Source organism: Narcine bancroftii, chromosome 14 (assembly GCF_036971445.1).
Source record: "Narcine bancroftii isolate sNarBan1 chromosome 14, sNarBan1.hap1, whole genome shotgun sequence".
Lineage (NCBI taxonomy): Eukaryota > Metazoa > Chordata > Chondrichthyes > Torpediniformes > Narcinidae > Narcine > Narcine bancroftii.
The window spans coordinates 42,948,923-42,969,979 of NC_091482.1; the positions used below are offsets into that span (position 1 = coordinate 42,948,923).

General features: G+C 41.8%; 1 protein-coding gene across 3 annotated transcripts in view; it reads left to right on the top strand.

Annotated features, from left to right (window-relative positions):
• The window catches only part of LOC138749470 (protein unc-13 homolog C-like), an 877,967-nt gene that overhangs the window by 546,934 nt on the left and 309,976 nt on the right, over positions 1–21,057 (top strand). For all 3 annotated transcript variants that reach the window (XM_069910841.1, XM_069910842.1, XM_069910843.1), the window contains 2 exons: positions 1,776–1,917; positions 16,330–16,499. In XM_069910841.1, the coding sequence (XP_069766942.1) occupies positions 1,776–1,917; positions 16,330–16,499 (312 nt within the window). The remainder of the gene's footprint in view (positions 1–1,775; positions 1,918–16,329; positions 16,500–21,057) is intronic.

Below are 21,057 nucleotides of genomic sequence, written 5' to 3' on the forward strand. Positions count from 1 at the left end.
TCAAAAGAACTGTAGAGTCTAAGTTCCCCGCTGCTGCCGGGAACCTGACGTCCCTACTCCTGCCCGCGAGCCCAATGTCCCCACTCATGCCCGGGTCCCAAGGCGACTTCTTCAGTGCAGATAGCACCACACCCGATGTCGAGAGTGGAACCACCATTGCCCATGCTGAAGACTTGTACTCAGATCCATTTGGTATCTTCCTGGCCAGAAGCAAAGGTTTTTTTTTCTCCTTTATTATGATTTGTTGTTAGCAATTGTTAGCAATTGGGGTGTTGCACAAAGTTTGGGGCTTTGCTGGGAGGCCTGCACATCATCCACATGACAGTCAGTTTCCCTCATCATTGCATATGGAAACTGTATTTGTTTTCTTCTTTATTTTTGACTTTGGCACTTTGAGGGATTAGGGATTCCATTTAGGGACCGATGGTCTAAAAGCTTTGGGGACCCAGCTCTAAACTCTCCAGGCCTGTTTCCTATTCCCCCATCTTCACATTGCCCACATTCCCTATAAAGTTGCTCCCTGTTTTCTGATCTCCCTCTAAAATCACCGGGGCAACACAAATATCCCCAGCAGGCAAAATTATTGGAATTTAAGTGTTGTAAACATGAAACTTTGGTAGAGTGGTTAATGGAGAAACATTGAGGTTAATTTACTGGGCTTGTAACTAGAGGGCTACAAATTTATTGAACAACCCATCTGATTTTCATCTAAATCATTTGTATACATCACAGACAAGAGAGCAATGATCCCTACAGAACACCACTCCGAATAACACCCTCTGCCACTGCCCTCTATGTTCTGTGTCTGAACCAAGTTTGAAACCAATCTACCAAGACTCTGATTCTGGTGTAACTTCTTTCTTGCTTCCTTTATATTCCTCAAAGGCCCTGTCTGATTTGGGTTCCTCAGCCTGACATATGCTTCCATTTCCTTTTTGACTCAACTTTTGACTGAACTTTGTCATCTTTATCTTTCTTCCACACGAGCACGCATGCCCTTAAATTTTACCAGCTGGCGTCAGATGTGGACTTACCCAATAACGGCCTCTCCCAATCTACTATCTCAGCTCCCGGACCTGACTCCATTTTCTATAGTGCACTTTGACCTCGTGTATAATTTATAGCATTTCTCTGCAGAATCTAACATGCAATCCATCAAGTACGATGTCTAGCAATTTCAAATTAGATTTCTCTTAAACCTGGCCTATTTTCTTTTTGTTTTATTCACCATTCCATATGGTTTAGGAAATTTATCCCAGGAGATTTGATGTGCAGATCTGCCTTCCTATTCTTTTTATTTTTTTACCTTGCCAAGTAATAAGTTCAAGTGCACTGAGAAGGGAAATCGGAACAAAAATAGTCTTGCAGGCAATACCCATATCTAATATTGTTGGGTAATTGATTGTAGTCCAAGATACCATCTAACCTGTGATTGATGATACTGATATAAAACAAAACCTGTGGGTTCCTAACTTGTATCAAGATTCTAAAATTCAGTTCCTTAAGTTGAAATAGAACCTAATTTGAGGAGAGGCATTGCCATCGTCAATGTTTAACTGTTGGGATGAAGGAAGTAATCCTACAAGTGCCTCAATCTTCTCTCTGATTCAAGCAGTTATTGTGTGGTGTTTCTCATAGAGTATGCTGGACCAGGGAACATAACCTAACATTCATATCTCCTTTGTGTTGACATTAGTGAGGATTAGAACAGGTCCTGATGTATCATTAGCTGCATTTATGTTTTGCAAGTCTGATTGAAGTTATTGTGTGTGTAGTTCTTTGTGCTCAGGGTCTACAAGCGAAAGACAAGACTGGCTCGAGTGACCCTTATGTCACGGTGCAAGTGGGTAAAACCAAAAAGAGGACCAAAACCATTTTTGGGAATCTCAATCCGAACTGGGACGAAACATTTCATTTGTAAGTACTGGATTTTAATTTTTCAGTGTTTATAATTTCTTTTTTTTTAATTTAGGCATATAGCTCAGTAACAGGTCCTTCTGGCCCAGAAGTCCATGCCGCACAAATACACTCATTTTGAAGGGTGGGAAGAAACCAGGGCACCCGGAGCAAACCCACACATACATGAGGTGTGGTGATAGGTTTCCTCCATTGTATATAGTTATGATTGGCTACTGTATATATGGAGCTGGCCCACCCACTGATGACTCATACCCTATGACTCCTCCCCCGTGGTCCTGGGCCATAAAGGTCGAGCCACCTCTCCCTTCTCGCCATTCCTATACCTGGATCCGGGCCAGCAAGGTTCTTCTGTATATTAAAACCTATGGTTCCCTCAGCCTAGTCTTTGTGGATACTGGTAGTGGCCTACATGGGGAAAACATACAAACTCCTTACGGACAGTGGCAGATTCGAACCCCAGATGCTGGCGATGCTGGCGCTGTAACAGTGTTATGCTAACCACTACGCAAACTGTACTATCACATTGTGAATGATCATATTTTAATTGGTGTGCATCAAAGTAAGATTTTCCTAAGATACAATTTACTTGATAAAGGTGTATACCTTTTTTTTTACACACACAGTAAATGTCCTTTCTTTCACAGGTTACCAGTGAAAAATAAGATCTGATGAAAGTGAAAGCTACCTAACAACCATCATTAATCATTTCACATTGCAAATAAAGGCATAAGAAAATGCTTTCATTGAGTTGGCTGATGCAAAGTCACCAGTCTCAATCACTTTCTCTGTGATAAAATGATTTTTTAAGTGAAAGAAAGGGTATTGATGAAAATTTGTTCATAATAACGCACGTGTTCTTACTAGGCAAAGAATAGGTTCCTTCGCCTGAAGGAAGTGCATCATCAACACTTCACAGTTGTCCCAAAACTGTGGCTGAGTCCAAAACCATTTTTGTTTCAAAACTTTGAATGATGATGGTGTTCTTTGTGTGTGTGTGTGTGTGTGTGTGTGTGTGTGTGTGTGTGTGTGTGTGTGTGTGTGTGTGTGTGTGTGTGTGTAAGCATGTTGTGACCATGTGTGTGAATATGTGAGCATATGTGCATGTGCCATGTTTGTGCCCATGTTTATACCTTCATTCTCAGATTATGATGATAATTGATTTATTGGTATTAAATGACAAGCAGTTAAAGGGCCAGTCAAAAAGGCTGTGTTGCCCACCATCCTTTGTTTCCAGAGCGAGACCCTCCTTCCCAGTTTGCCTGCTTAGATCACAGAACAGGACAGGCCCTTCGACTCACTGAACATGATGCCCAATTTGTATTAAAAGTTAGAAACTTGCACGTAATATGAATCCCTCGAATGCCTGCATATTTATCTGTCCATCTTGAAGCACCTTAAACTCTACAATCGTACATGCATCATTCCACCACGACTGACAGCCCATTCCAAGCAGCACTCTACTCCATGTACAAAAACCTGCCCGCCACATCTCCATTGAAATGCCCCCCCCATGCTTTTACTCTGGAAAAAGATTTGTCCACCCTTCTACTGCCTCTCATCATTTCATGAATCTCTGACGGGTCACCCTTCAGCTCCTATTGCTCCAGATCCAATAAAGCAGGGAGATGTAGAAAGCTGCTTTCCCATGGCCAGAGAGTTGCGGTTAAGAGCAAGAGGGCACAAGTTCAGGACTGAAGAGCTTCCACTTAGAACAGAGATACAGAGATAATTTTTTCGCCAGAAGGTGATGAATCTGTGGAATTTGTTGCCACACGCAGTTGTTTATGACAGGTTATTGGGTGTATTTAAGGGAGAGCTAAGGTAAAGGTTCCATTATTATCACATAATAATACATTTAAAATGCAACATACATGTAAGGCAGACAGAGAGTCGCCACTTTGTCCAGCGCCCCTCATAGAAACTTACAGCACCTGGTGTTCCCAGGTGGTCTCCTCTCCAAGTATTGACCAGGCCTGAGCCTGCTTAGCCTCTGAGATCAATCTCAGACGTATTAGGCTTCTTTGATAGGTTCTGAATTAGAGAGGGCATCAAAGGTTATGGGAGAAGGCTGGAGAGTGGGACTAAGTGGGAAAATGGATCAGTGCATGATTAAATAGCAGGGAAGACTCGATGGGCTGAATGGCCTATTTAAGGTCATGATATGTTCAACCGTTTCTTATACTTCACATTCTGGTAAACTTTCCTAACCCCTTTCCAAACCCTTCACATCCTTTCTGTAATGCGTGACCAGATATGCACACAGTATTCCAAGTGTGGCTTAACTTAAGTTTTGCGCAGTTGTAACGTGTTCAATGGACCACCCAATGATGCCATCAATGCCTTATTCTTTTTTTACCACCCTGACCACTTTCAATCAACTATGGGCCTGGACCCCCAACCTCTCTGCACATCAATGCTTTTAAGAGGACTGCTATTAACTGTAAAGGTTCCCTTACATTTGCCCTCCCAAAGTGTAGCACTTCACACTTGTCCGGATTAAACTCCATCTGCCATTCCTGTGCCCATATCTGTAGCTGATCTATATCCTTCAGTGTTCTTTGAGATCCCTCTATACTATGGACAATTCCACCAATCGCAGGGTCATCTGCAAACTTACAAGTCCACCCACCTACTTTTCATCCATGTCACATGTATAAATCACCAACAGTGGTCCCAACACCGATCCCTGTGTAATGCCACTTGTCACAAAACACCAGCCAGACTAACCCCAATTCGCTCTTTGTCTTCAATGGGCCAGCCAATTTCACATCTAGACTATCAATTACTTTCTGGATCAGCCTACCACGAAGATGTGGCTCGGTTACTGTAGTGGTTAGCACGACACTGTTGCAGCACCAACGACCTGGGTTCGAATCTGGCACTGTTTGTACATTCTCCCCATGACCAGTGGTTTCCTCCCACCCTCCAAAATCTCCCTGACAGGGAGTAATTGGGCAGCACAAGGTTACAGTGGGTGGAATCGGCTTCTACTGAATTATAAATACTTTTTAGAGTTAAAATAAGAAAATGCCATGCTCAAGTTTATGAAGACAGTATTAACTGCCCTCCCCTCATCAACCACCTTTGTCAACTCCTAAAAAAAACTCATTCAGTTTGTAAGACATTTCACACAAATCATGTTGACTGTCCTTAACCTGACCATGCCTTTCCAAGTGTGCATAAATCCTATCACTAAGAATCTGCTCTGTTAGTTCCCTGCTATAAGGCTCACTGGCTACTGGATTATCTTTATTTCTATCTCCTGTCCCCTGGGAACTTTCCTGTCACCAATGATAATACAAATATCTTCAAGAAAGTCCAGCAATCTATAGACTTGCCTCTTTCAATAACCTGGATTATATTCTATCAGGCCCAGGTCTATAAGACCCAGAACCACCACTTTCTTGACCTCAAAATGCCCAACCCACAAGATGCTCCCAGTCACTGTCCATGTCCTTCTGCTTGGTAAATACTGATGCAAAGTACTCACCCTCTTCATCTAGCATCTGCACCCTGGGTGTTGCATTCTATCAGCCCAGTTTCTTTATGGCTATAATATCCCAGTCCCATGGGTCTACTCACGCCCTGAGTTCACACTCCTGTTAGTCTTCTTACATTAAAATAAATACAATGAAGTCTGTCAGACATACCACACTCCTCGGTGTACCTGTACTTGTCCTGTCTACTGAACTTGCTCACCTAAACATCTAAATTAACAGCTTGCTCACCCGCTGTCCTGAAGCTTTAGGTCCTAGACCCCTGCTAGACTAGAGAGTCATCCTGGCTCAACTCTCTGCTCAGATATTGGTCCCCCTCCAGTTCAGTTGAAACCCATCCCTCTTTTACAGGTCCCATCTTCCCTGGAAAGCACCCAATGGTCCAAGAATCTGAAGCCCTCATGCCTGCACCAGTCTCCATTTATTGTGCTATCTTTGTATTCCTTGAAATCCTGTCCTTTAATTCTTTATGTAGCTCCTTAAGATTCTGGGGTGTGGTGCAGAATACAAAAGGGCTGGAGAAACTCAGCAGGTCATGCAGTAAAAGGCAGTTGATGTTTCAGGCTGGGCCCCTCAATGGGAATAATTCTGCCTCCCTATGGCACCATGATCTTTGGCTACTCACCCTCCCCTTTCAGAGTGCCCCAAGCCCACTCTTGGGGCTGTACAACATCCTGCAGTCTCAGTCACACCACAGAACCACCCAGCTGTGCTCCATGACTAAAGGTTCCCTTCTCATGATTGCTCGCCTCGTTCTGCCTTGTCTTACAGCACAGACACTGGGGGTACCACTGGGTCTGGCTGCTGCTGCTCTTTCCCGCTGAGAGGCTATCACCCCCAACAACAGTATCCAAGGTACTTGTTTGAGAGGGGGATAGCCGTGGGGAGGGGGTTGGGAGGTTTCCTGCACGATCTGCCTGCCTCTCCCACCGGTCAGTGTCCATCTGCCTGAAGCTTCCGAGTAATCACCCTGCCTGACTACTGCCTGCTCCTCAGTGACTCCAACCAACCCACATGGTCTGGGAGGAGCCGCAGCTGCACACACCCTGCAGATGAGGCCCATTCCTTCCTATGGAGCCAGCCATATTGTTAATTATTTGGAACATAACCAGATAAATCAAGAGCACTTCATAGTTTTCTCCATCATTTGTTATTCTGGTCTTTCATTTTTGGGACCAAACAAGTGTCATTTTAACCTTGGCCTATCTAGTTTGAATCACTTTCAGTTACTCTGTAAGGGAAATAAAACAGGATTACCTTCTTCTGACTTCCTGCTCAAAGTAGCTTGGCGTGCGCACTGAGATTACGAGCTGTGCTGACTTTAGCTGGGATCAGATATCTGAACCTACATCCCCTGACCAATGTAGGTCAGCCTGGGATATGCATTTGTTTGTGCTTTGCTGGATTTACTGATTGTAACTCTCGTAAATCGCTATTTACCAGCTGTTCCACTTGTAATCAGAATGGTTTATGCACAGCTCAATGCACGCTAACAGTATTGTGGCATCACTTTCACAAGGTATAGAGAGCACACAATTCCTTCAGTCTACTTCAGACCCCAAAACACAAGATTTTTGCACAAGATTTAAGATTGTTGTCGCGATGCACAAACTTTTGCCTGCCTTATAACCAATGTTTCAGGCCTGAGCCCTTCGTCAAGGTATGAACAAAAAGCAGGTAGGTGCCTGCTCACATTCACCAACTTGATGTTTTAACTCATCAGACTCACAGGAAGGAAAATGATGTCTGTGATCGAGCATCGGATCTCTGATATTTGTTTTACAAATGCTTTTCCAGAAAGCCAACTTGTATTACAAATGTTAAGATTATGTTATCCAAAAGAATTCCTTGGCTAAGGTTCCTTTAGGTTCACACATAGAACAAAAAAAAGATAAATAAGCACTTACTACTGTTGAGTAATGTAGTTGATTGCAAGTTTTTATTCCTGTGTTCCAATATAAAAACCCATGCCTTTTATCTGCTGAACACTTGCAGATTTCACATTTGGGTTGGATTAATTTGCTGAACATTTTCTATCTTTTCTCCCTCTCTCTCCCTTTTAATCTTTGTCTCTCTTTCTCTCTCTCCCTCTCTAAAACCTCTTTTTCTCTTTCACTCTCTTTCTCTGTCACCCTCACCCTCCCTCCTTGACCAAAACCATCAGCGTCCTTCGCTTTCACAAAGTAATTTTGCAAATAATATTTTAGTGGTGTCAAAGCAGTCCATGATTAGTGCAATAAGGGTTCAAGAGTCTGATAATCATTGGAAAGAAACTGTTCTTTTTTTAAATACTTTATTTTTCTTTTTTTTCATAAATATATTCATACAGTCTTTAAACTTCTATATATTTGAAATATTTTAAATGTTTACAAACAAAAGAAAACAGAAAAATTTCCCCCCTTTTTCCCTCCCCCATCCCCCAATATAAGAATATAACTTTTTTTACCGCCAGAGCTCTAATTTTGTTCATAATTCTTTTTCCTGCGATATCACATCTTTACATACCTTGAAGGGTCAGGTTTACAATTTGACCCCTACATAATCTAAGTATAGTTGCCATATCTTAATGAAAGTGTCATATTTATTTTTTAAAGTTTTGTGATTTTCTCCATGGGTATATGTCCCTGGCCCATCAAGCAATAAGTAGAGGAGAATTGGACTTCCAAGTAATTGATATAGACTTTCTGGCCACAGCCAAGGCTACCTTAATAAAACAGATTTAAAATTTAGTCAGTTCGCTCACATAAGGTTGCCCAGAAGGTATTGCTCTGGGTTGTATATGAAGGTCACTCCTGTTATTCTTTTTAGTGTTTCAGCGATATCATGCTAGAATGGTCTTACCTTCACACACAACCATGTAGGTAAAGGAACCTATAAAGGTTCCAATGTCGATGCCACATCTAAAGCACATTTCGGGTTTTTCACATTTTGATTTATGTAATTTTTGTGATGTGAGATATAATTGATGTAAAAAATTATATTAAACCAATCCATATCTCGCATTAATCATTAATGTCATATTGTCCATGCACCAGTCAGACCAGCATTCCTCTGGTATTGTAATACCTAGATCCAACTTCCACCTTTCTCTCAACCTTTGTAGGCCTGGTTTAACACTTTCGCCTTGGAGACCAGAATACATCCTAGTTATAAATTTAGGTGCATTTCTCAGTCGAAGGATCCCCTCCACTTCGTTACTTGAGGACGGGGGCCATTGTAGGACCCCATCTCTCTTGCAAGAAGAACCTCAACTGAAGAAAGAAATAGGTTCCCTTTGACAGATTATATTTCTGTTTTAATTGTTCAAAGGACATAAGTAGCCCTTCTTCATAGCAGTCTTCAATATATTTAATTCTTTTCTCATGCGAAATATTTAAAATTCTATTGCCCAACTTCATGGGCAATAGTTCATTTTGGTGATATCCCCACTTTTTTCCAATACTGTCATTAATCTCAAGCCAAATGTATTGGAATGGAGTTGTCTGTTTTTTTAGTTATTAACTTGACGTTCCATTTATAAATGAAATCCTTTACTGTACTCTCTCTCAAAGTATGTAGTCCCTTTTGGATCCATGAAGGAGAATTCCTTTCTTCAAAAAAGGATGAGAGGAACCTTGCCTGGGCTGCTAAATAATCTTTTTTAAAATCTGATAATCTTAATCCTCCCAACCAATGTCAATTTTTCCATAGCGATCCTAGGCACTTTGTAATTCCAAAGAAATTGTCTTATATGATCATTAAGTAATGATTGAAAGAGGGATTGGAGTCTTAGCATCACTTTCATTTTCACACAATTAACCCTTCCAATTAACGAAATAGACAGGTCTCTCCATCTTTGTACATCCTCCTCTATCATTCCAATCAAGGGAAGATAGTTACGTTTTCATAAATTTTGTAGATTATTATCTACCATTATTTTAATTCCATCCATTTTCCATTTAAACCGACTTCATTTTTGGTATCTTTCATAGTCAGAATTTGTTATTGGCATAATTTCACCTTTTTCCAAATTGATCTTATATCCTGAAAACTCCCATATTTTTCCAGTGTAGTCCGTAGTTTGGTCAAAGACTCAGTCGGGTCTGATAAGTATAGTAGCATGTGTAAATTGATTTTATGTTCTTCCTGGACAACTCTGGGGCCAAGAGTCTGATGAATTCTCTCTATAAGTAGTTTTTTTCTTGAACCTTTCCACTCCCAGCACTTGTGGAATCCACTCCTCAAAGAAGTTCACCGGGACTTTCCCCTCAGTCCCCTCTCTCAGCCCGACAATTCGGACATTATTTCTTCTGCTGAAATTTTCCACGTGGTCGATTTTGTCCAACAGCAGCTGTTCATCTGCTTTCCGCTTCTTTGCATTCTCCTCCAGGGTTTTTAATTGTTTTCATCCTGGCCCACCCAAATATTCAGGTTTTCAATCACCATCTCTCTTCGCACATTTTCCACCTTGGAGGATCATTCACTCAGATCCTCCATAGATTCTATCATTTTTTGGAAATCCTGTGTCGATCCCCTATTTCCTTAGGTTTGTACCAATATCAAGGCTGCACCTTCACCATTCCCTTGTGGACTTTCTGTTGACGATCTCGTGACTTTTGAGCTTCTTCAGTTTTATTTTTCTGGATCGTTCTTCTTACCTATCAATCCTTTGTTTTTAACGCAAAAAACTATTTTGATGACTTTAAGACCGGTCTTTAAATCAATCTTCACAGAGAACTCTTCCAACCTTCGTCTGTCTAGGTCCTCAGCATGGCCACACCCCTGGAAAGAAACTGTCCTTGAATCTGGAGCTGTTTGTCTTCAGACTTCTGTACCTTCTACCCGAAGGTACCAGTGAGAAAGAGTTTGTGACCAGGATGATGGGGGCCTTTATAATGTTAACCTCCTTCTTGAAGCAGTGCCTCATATCGATGTCTGCAATGGATGGGTTTGTTACCATCTACAGCCTTCTGCATCCTTGTATACTCAACTTCCCAAACCAGTCAGTATATTTCACACAGAGCACCTGTAGAAGTTATTAGATAGTGTTTGACGACATGCCAAACCTCCTCGACCTCCCTGGAAAGTCGAGACATTTGTGTGCCTTATCCATGGTTGCCTCATTGTGATGGTTCCAGAGAGGTCTGAAATATCCCAGGAATTGTGGAATCTTCTGACTCTCTGCACCTCTGTGCCATCCATGTGGACGGGTGCCTCTCCTTCATAAAATAGATGCTCAGAATAAAGACCAGCTGTATTGGTGATGTACCGCAAACTAATCATTTACTGCTGTCAGTACAAAGGCTGTTTGGCAGACAGCAATTTATTGGAACTTATATTTGCAAAAGACCACACTTAAAAAAATTTAGCAGCTGCATATTTTCTTTCATAATATAGTTGGATTGATGGTGAGAGCATTTGTGAACATTCTTCTGCTTAATATTTTAAGTTTGAGACATTGATTTATCTAACTTTTGAAATTTGAAAGATTTTTTAATAAGATTTTTAGTTAGGAAGGGAATTAATGTTATGACAGAGGCACACAAATGGATGAGGTAAGCATATCAGGCCTGGTCTTAATTCAGGCTGGTGCAGGCTCAAGGGGCAGAATGGCCTCCCATTTCCATGTTTTAGGAAGAAGTAAAACACAAAAGTCTACAGACACTGTGGTTGAAGTAAAAACACAATGCAGGAGAAATTCAGCTGGTCAAACAGTGAACTTTGTATAGTAAAGATAAGATAGTTAACAAATGTTTCGGGCTTGAGCTCTTCATCAAGGTAGAAACAAAATGTAGACAGGCCCCCAAAGCACCTCTGTATGTATCGTTAGCTTTGCTGCAAAAATTACACTGTCTGACCTACTGAGTTTCTATATTTTTAGGATTGGGGTTTACTGCAGAATAGATTTCTCACTTTTTAACTTCAATCTTGGTTCATGTAAAATACATGGACTTGAGAAAACATTGGGAGAATTAAATTCTGCCACACTGCAGGTACGTATAGAGACTGATGATCTCCAACTGCTGCAGTGAGTGCAGCAGCTCCTGTAACTACTGCATCGAGGAGAGTTCAGCAATCTGCCATCAGATTACAGCTGAAATGAAATTGAAGAGAATTAAAACTGAGACAGTGATCAAGGATTTATGTTATGTTACAGATAGCCTGGAAACCATTGTAAGCCTGCTAACCCCCTTGGGTGATGCCTTCCAAACAGTCTGATCCATTGGAATGCATTACCTGGGGTGCTGGTACAAAAGGAGCATTGAAAAGACTCTTAGGTACATGGATAAAAGAGAAATAGAAGGTTATGGGTGTGAGGTGGAGAAAAATTAGTTTGTTGTTGAATCGGTTTCTATGGGTCAGCACAGCATCATGGGATGTAGGGCCTGTACTGCACTGGAACGTTCTATATTCTATAAACAACTTGTCAATAAAAATGGATAATCACTAGCTTCCCTGTCAAATTGCTCTATAATTTTAGACAGTTTGATCAAATCAAACTCCCTTCTCACTGTCTTCCAAGCTCCTGAAAATCTCAGTGTGTGCATTGACTTTACTTAACATATATCCTTAACAAAATTAAAACATTACCTTGAGATATGGTGTCCAGAATTAGTCACTGTATTCCAGATTTGATCTGACCAAAGATTCATACAAAACCAACTTCTCTTCACGTTTGAATTGCAGCTCCTTTGAGATAAAGGGCCATCAATTTCATTTTGTTATTTGTCTGTCAGGAGGAACTCAGCAGGTTGGATGACTCCATGGTTAGAAATAGATAACGTTTCGAGTCAGGACCCTTCATCAAGATGACAATGACCTGTTAACCTGCTCCTCTGGGCATGAAGTCTCCAACACCCATTTGCCCCTTGCACCTTTAAGTTCATTTCACTGAAGCAAGTAGAATGACATTGGGGAACAGTGCTTCACATATTTTTGACACATTTACTGAACATATTCCAGGACATTCACCTCTTGGAGAAATGAGGCACTGCATTTGTGAAATTAAAACTTGTAAAGCCAAACAAATTCTTCAATTGTAATAATACTTCTATCAATTTTTTAAAAATCATTTAGTCTTGATTGTCATTTAGTCATTTAGTCCTAAATGTTCTGCGCTCTTTGTTGGGTTTGGTGTGATTGCTTTCTTTGCTCTGTTGATCATCTCTGAAAGCTTCTTGAACTGTTGATGTAGGGATTGAAATGCTTCCAGTCCAGTTAATTCGGTTATAATGGAGAGTGCTGCTCGCTTTTCTTTGATAATGTCTTCAAACTCTGGTCCATTATTAAGTACATATCAATGTTAATGCTCCTATCATGTAATTATACAATTGTACATTTTTGAAGAATGTTTGAAAAAGCTAATTTATCTCATTTTTAACATACTGAACAAATTGTGTACATCTATATTTCAAGTATTTTTAGTAGGTCCCATTGTAGCACAAGTATTCCACACATATGCCATTTTAGGTATTCCCTATGCCATAGGGACTCTGTGATTAGTAAGGGGTGGTAGGTGAGTGGAAAGAATAAGTTTGAAAACCACTGTTTTAATCGTACCTAATTGACTCATTATGTGCACAGTTTCATAACTCTAAAAGAAATGGGCCAATGACAATTTTTCTCAAGCAAAATATTTCAGTAACAACTGGGTCTAGAGCAGTGGTTTTCAACCTTTTTTCCCCCTCACCTACCACCTTAAGCAATCCCTTACTAATCACAGAGCACGTATGGCATAGGGATTACTTAAAGTGGTAGGTGAGTGGAAAGAAAAATGTTGAGAACCACTACCTTAGGTGGATATGACATGCTGGCGTTATCCTGAAATTAGTGGTTCATGAAGTGGATGAGAGAGACTGGGGGGTGACAGAATGTTGATTAACTCACGAAATCCTTGTTGAAGTGCTTCCAACTAAATGTCCTTTTTAGACAGGTGCCAATCAAAACTCCCCTCTTCTTTGGCACAGGGGACACAAACAAGTGATGCTCACAAAGTTTCCAGAACCCCTTTCATGGGTCAGCCAAACCCAAGTGACTCTCTCTCTAGTCAACATCCAAGCACAGTATTTCTTCTGGAAGTAGAACCCTTTTCATTGATCAATCGAACAAAAGTGTCCTCCACTCTTTTGGTCACGGAGTGGTCTTCTCATTCCTCTATAACAAACATGAGGAAATCAAACAGATAGTCTATAACCAGCCTAGCACAGAATTTCTTCTTCAGAGAGCTGTTTACTCCTATGTTGTCTCCTTAAAATAGTTCCTGAGCAAAGCTGTGCACTGCTTCTTCTCTGAACCTGGGATTTCCAGGCTTCTCTCCTCAGACTGCAAATGTATCCAAATTTAGAACATGCTGTCTTCAGCCTTCTGCCACTCCACAGTCACTTTCAAAAACCCGTAGGGTTCTCTTAAAGTGGCAGTCCCACACAAATGAAAATGAACTGAAAAATAGGAACACGCTACAAATGGAAACCCAGTCCAATCCTCCTGCACATTCAATACTACTGTTGTCCAGTGAGACTTCTTCATTTTCTCATTGTAAAGATGGATAATGATTCAATATTGCAGATAAAACAATAGTAATCTCACTGAACCTCAATATTCAATGAGGCTCTTTCAAAAGATGACACTTGGCTGAGGTTGTGATTGCATTAAAATTAAATCCCAGCACTGCATGTGAATACATAGAATTTCCAGAGTTTTGGAAGTGACTCAAGTTGTGTTGTAATGAAACAACAGTGAAAACTAATGGAATTATTTGAGGAAATCTCATGTAGGGAGACAAGGGAGAGGCTGTAGATGATGTGCATTTGTATTTTCAAAAGGCCTTTGATAAGGTGCTGCATAAGAGGCTGCTTTAATAAGATAAAACCCATGGAATTACAGGAAAGATATTAGATTGGGTGGAGCATTGGCTGATAGGCAGGAAGCAAAGGGTAGGAATGAAGGGATCCTGTTCTGGTTGGTTGCCAGTTACTAGTGGTGTTCTGCAGGGATCGGTGTTGGGGCCACTTCTTTTTACAATGTATATTGATGATTTAGATTATGGATTGAATGGTTTTCTGGCAAAGTTTGCAGATGACACCAAGGTAGGTGGTGGAGTAGGAAGCGTTGAAGAAACCAAAAGGTTGCAGAGAGACTTAGACAGTTTAGGAGAGTGGGCAAAAAAATAGCAGATGAGATACCATGTTGAGGAATGTACGGTTGCACATTTTGGAAGAGGAAATAAACAGGCATTTAGATGGGGGAAAAAATTCAAAATTCAGAAGTGCAAATGGACCTGGGAGTCCTCGTGCAGGATATGCTAAAGGTTAACCAGCAGGTTGGATCGGCAGTAAAGAAAGTGAATGCTATGTTGGAGTTCATTTCAAGAGGAATAGTGTATAAGAGTAAAGGGGTGTTGATGAGGCTCTATGGGGCACTGGGGAGTCCTCATTTGGAGAACTGTGTGCAGTTTTGGGCCACTTATCTTAGAAAGGATATAATGATGTTGGAGAGAGTACAGAGAAGATTTACCAGGATGATCCCTGGAATGCAAGAGCTAACATACGAGGAACATTTAGCGGCTCTTGGACTGTATTCATAATGAGAGGGGATCCCATAGAAACATTTTGAATGCTGAAAGGATTGGACAAAGTAGATGTGAATAAGATGTTTCCCTTGGTGGGTGAATCCAGGACAAAAGGGCTTAGTCTTAGAATTAGAAGTTGCCAATTTAAAACAGAGATGAGGAGAAATATCTTTAGCCAGAGAGTCATGGATTTGTGGAATTCGTTGCCACATACAGCTGTGGAGGCCCATTCATTGGGGTAATTTGAGGAGGAGATTGATAGGTATCTAATTAGTCAGGGTATCAAGGGATATGGGGAAAAAGCCAGAATTTGGAACTAGATGTGAGAACGGTTTAGCTCAGGGTAGAGTTGTGGAGCAGACTCGATGGGCAAATGGCCTACTTCGGTTCCTTTATCTTGTGGACTTGTGATATTACAGCCCACTAAAAGAAATCAAATAAACTTCTTTGTAAACTGAGCAAACTTTAGTTGAAATGATTTATAGCTGGAATTTATTAATGGTTTAATAAATTCTGTATAACTACAGACACTCAACAGATTGCTTCATCTCGATTTGCAATTTTTTTGAAATTTCTTTTTGCTTAGACATACAGCACGGTAACAGGCGCATTTGGCCCACGAGCCCGTGATGCTCAAATACACCCAATTGACCTACAACCTCCAGTGCGTTTCGAGGGGTGGAAGGAAGCGGGGTCCCCCGGGGAATACCCACACAGGCACAAACTCCTGAGAAGACAGCGCTGGATTTGAATCCCCATCTTGCTCACTGGCACTGGAACAGCGTTGCACTAACCACTATGTTAACCATGCTGCCCTTCTAAAATTAACCATTCATTTTCCTTTTTTTAGACACCCGTATCCAATCTGTTTGTTCTGTTCTTCCTTTTCTAACTTGTTATTCCCTGCTCTCATCAATTGAGAGAATGTGAAAGAAGTAGAATGCTTTAACTTTGCCTAATTAATTTTAAAAGGTCATCTTCAGCCTCTTTGCAGAGAACAATAAGCCCAACCATTAATGGTATTAAATGAATTCTGGTCCCAATGAATCTCCAAGTCTTACGACTTCCTTAGCTTAGACTCTGCCAGCAGCAACAATTCTCTTGACATCTCATTTGTCTCAGTCTCAAGGAATTGTTGAAGAAATATATGTTTCCAGACTGCAAATTGCAGCTAAACATGGGGAACAAGGCTGTTAATACAAGTACTTTTCTCTCATATTTATTTTATTAATAATGCAGTGAATTGTTGTGAATGGTGCTCAGTCAATACAGCAAATTTTCTAAATTTAATTAAAATAAGTTATTTGGCAAAGTGGCCATCACTACTGAACTGTCATCTTATATTTCTTTTTAATTTATGAATAGTGAATGCCATAATTCCACCGATAGAATAAAGGTTCGAGTCTGGGATGAAGATGATGACATCAAGTCTCGAGTTAAACAGCATTTCAAAAAAGAATCAGACGACTTTCTAGGACAAACAATCATTGAAGTTCGGACACTGAGCAGTGAGATGGATGTCTGGTATAATTTAGGTATGTGGAGCTTCATTGCTGGCTCTTTCTGGGACACATCAATAAGTTTGTTTGATACACGGCTAATGTGTACATGTTTATTGAAATGTGACGTGGACACACATTCATTAATGTGTTGGGAGGGTGCAGTAGGAAGCTCACAGGGAAGACCAGCATTAACTATTCTTCAACTGACATACTTTGGCCATTTCAGGGACAGATGATAGTCAACTACGAATACTGCTCATGCTGCATGACCAGGCAGGTGGATAATAAGGGGGAAATGAGAGGTCATTGTCAGAAAGGATAAAAAAAACAAATGTGTTTGACACCATGTACGTTAACCTGATGAACAGAGGGATGTACACTGGGATGGTATCTACAGGAGCTGCAACAATACATGAGGAAGGAGAACAGAAACAGTTTTTATTTGAAGGAAACTGAAGCAGAAGTGGAAGGATTTTTTTTCTGCTGAATTTTACCAAAATCACATCTAGATTCCTTACATTTGGCCTCCTGTGTGAAGGGCTCGTCCTCTGAAGAGAGGTTCATGTTTGACCCAGTCTATGCTTGCTTTTGTCCCCCATTGGATTCTTGCGGCTGCACCAACATTTATTGTTTCCAGGATCCCATAGGCTAGGACGCCACAGTGCTCAGCGCTGAGATGCCATTCCCCCCCCCAACCCACCCCCCCCCCACCCTCCTCTCCGTGCTCCTTGAACTGATGGCCTTTCCAAATCTTTTTGCAAATCTCTGATGATTGGAAATGTGAAGTATGCAACTAAGAAAATATTTGATTTTATTAAAATAATAAATACATGCACATTTATTTTAGATATATATATATTATATATATATATATATATGGGGAGAGAGAGAGAGAGAGAGAGAGAGAGAGAGAGGCCCAAGCTGGTATCCCCAATCTACCTGCATGTTAAAATTCCCAATGACTATCATAACATTGCCCTTCTGTCACACCTTTTATATTTGATATTGTAATTTGTTGTCCTCATCCCGGGAACTGTTTGGAGGTCTGTATATAGCTGCCAATAGTGTCTTTTTAGCCTTCCAATTTCTTAGCAACCCACAATGCTTCTATATCAGTGGTTCTCAACCTTTTTCTTCCACTCACATCCCACTTTAAGAAATCTCAATGCCTTAAGTGCTCTGTGATTAATAAGCGATTATTTAAGATGGTATGTGGGTAGGAAGGGAAGGTTGAGAATCACTGCTCCTGACCCAATTGTTACTGAAATATTTTGCTTGAGAAAAATTGTCAATGTCCCATTTCCTTTGGAGTGATGAAACCGTGCACATAACGAGTCAATTAGGTGCAATTAAAACAGTGGTTTTCAAACTTTTCTTTCTACCCACATCCCACCTTAAGCAATCCCTTCCTAATCACAGAGCACCAATGGCAGAGGGAAGACTTAAAGTGGGATGTTCTATATCTTCTGACTTCTCTTCTAATGATTTAATGTTGTTCCTTACCAACAGAGCCACGCCCTCTTTTGATACACTGTGTATCCTTGGATATTCAGCTCCTAATGATATCCATTCTTTAGCCAAGATTCCGTGATGGCCACAACATCATACCTGCCAATGTGTAGCTTTCTTCTTCTTCTTCTTTTCTTTCTTTGGCTTGGCTTCGCGGACGAAGATTTATGGAGGGGTAATGTCCACGTCAGCTGCAGGCTCGTTTGTGGCTGACAAGTCCGATGCGGGACAGGCAGACATGGTTGCAGTGGTTGCAGGGGAAAATTGGTGGGTTGGGGTTGGGTGTTGGGTTTTTCCTCCTTTGTCTTTTGTCAGTGAGGTGGGCTCTGCGGTCTTCTTCAAAGGAGGTTGCTACCAACATAGCTTTACTGCAAGGTTATCCACTCTATTTTTTGTGCTGTGTGCATTTAAATACAAAACTTTTTGTCCTTTATTTGTCCATTTTTTTTACTTTGTGTCCATGTGGAATTGCTACTCATCTTGGGTCTCTTCACTTTGGTTCCCACCCCCCTATTGAATCTAGTTAAACCACACACCCCTCCCCCCCCCCCCCCCCCCCCCACAGCATTAGCAAACCTCCCTGCCAGGATATTGGTTCCTCTCTAGTTCAGGTGCAACCCCATTTATACAGGTCACCCCATCCCCAGAAAAGATTCCAATGATCTAAGAACTTGAAACCCTGCCTCCTGCACCATCTCTTCAGCCACACATGTGTCTGCAGCATCTTCCCGAGCTCATGGCACCAGAAGTCATCCTGGGATGACCACCTTGGAGATCCTGCTCATCAGCCTCTTTCCTAACTCCCTAAACTTACTTCTAAAAGATCTCTACCCTACTCCTGTCTATGTCATTGGTACCAATATGCACCACAACTGGCTGCTCACAATCCCCTTGAAGATTATTCTGAACCTGCTCAGTGACATCCTGGACCTGAGCACACGGGAGGCAACACACTATCCTAGAGTCTCTTTAGCAACTGCAGAATATCCTGTCTGTTTCCCTGACTTTTGAGTCCCATGTGACTACCCTCTACCTGACCATCCTTCCCTTCTGAGGCTCAGAGCTGACCGCAGTGCTATTGGTCTGGCATCTGCCTGGCCCAGATCGGTCATCCCCCTAGCAGTATCCAAAGGTGTATGCTTGTTGTTGAGAGGAATGGCCACTGGGGTACCCTGCCTATTCCCTTTCCCTCTCTGACTGTCACCTAGCTGCCTTTCTCCCGTCTCTTAGTTATGATTGCATCCCTGTAACTCCTGTATATCACCCCCTCAGCCTCCCGAATGATCCAGAATTGCTCCAATTCCCTAACATTATCTGTAAGCAGCTGCAGTTGAATACACCTCACAGATGAAGTGGTCAAGGATAGGCTTCCTTGACTATTCACATTCTGCAAGAGGGTCATGTCTCAGTTGCCATTCCCTGTCCTTCCCTTACATCAACTCCAACACCACTAAGTGAGCCTCTGCCCACCGAAGCCTCTCGAGCGAAGAGCTACACCAGTACCTGCTTGTAAGGGGCATTGCCTCAAGCAGGATGACTAGCTACAATCCACAGGGGAGCAGACAAGTTGAAAAAGAGAATAAGACTGTATGGAAGGCCATGAAATTGGTTCTCCGGTCCAAAGGCCTTCCAGACTCATGCTGGCAAGAAGTCCTACCCATGGCACTCCACTCCATAAGGTCGCTCCTCTGCATGGCGACCAACACAACTCCTCATAATCTTAATGTTTACGTTCCAGAGGAAATCCATGTCTGGGACTACTCTCCCGGCTTGGCTAATGGTGCCAGGGCCAGGCCTGCTGAGAAAGCACGTGAGGAGGAGCGAGACAGACCCCCTGACCAAGAAGGTGCTCCTGCTGCATGCCAACCCAATGTATGCCTATGTGGCAGAGAGGACACCGTCTCAATCAGAGACCTGGCACCCACTGGAACTGAGGATCCGATGCCTCAAATGAGCCAGGCATAACCGAGTACCCAACTCAGGATCCTGGAGGATACTGGTCAGGAAGTGGACCATTCACCCCATGACCTGAGCCGGAGCCCTCGAGACACACTGACCCTGTACCACAGGGGGTCCAGGAAGTTCTGGAAGCCCAAAGTGCTCCAGTACTGTGGCACTCAACCAGAATTACCAGAGCACCCCCCCCCCCCGACAGACTTAACTTGTAAATATTTGTAAAGTACTAAGTTTTTGTTTGAATGAATGGTCTCTATTTTTCACCCACGGGCTCATTTCTGAAGAAAGGGGTGAATACAGTGAACTGGAATTCACTGGCTATGTATTGTTCAGATGGATGGCTCTTCCCCTGGCTCCACCCTCACCCTCACCTATCCCAATATAAACCCTGGTTTTCCCGCCTTATCTCAGATTCACCTGAGGACTATTGTATCAACTGGCCACTGATTGAAAGCTATTAAAACTGTGTTTATACTCCTCACTTGTTGCTGAGTGCAATCAGTCACATTACAAAGAGATTTACCAGGGTGTTTCCTGGAATGGAGGACTACAGTTATAAGGGTCGTTTGTCGTTGGAACACAGGAAGCAGAGGAGTGATCTTATAGAGTTTTACAAATTTCCTGGAGGCATGGATGGAATAGGACAGAGAGCCAGCATCCTTTTGTTAGGCTGGGGAAATCTTAAACTAGTTGACATCGGTAAAGGCGAGTGGGGAGAAATTTAAAGGAAATCTGCGGGGAAAGTTTGTTCACAGAAAATGATGGTTGTACAGTTACAATATTTCAAAGGCATTTGGATGGGAAGGGCACCAGCTCAATGCAGAGAAATTAGGTTCATGGAGCCTGGCACGAATGATTTAAGCTGAAGGGCCAGTGTCTCTGCTCTACATCGCCTTGTACTTCCCCCATTTTGTTCAGTTTGATGATTCCATACTCACGTGATGGAGGTATGCCTCTGAGTTGGAATTAACATCAATTGATGGTTATATGCCTCACATTCTTCATCTTCAGGTGCACGTTGCTTTATTGGATGTATTGATGAAATGATTCTTTTGTGTTTTTCCTCTTGAAATCTGATCATATTGTTTATGTTCAGCAAACTCATCCATATCCTCAGTCCCTTATG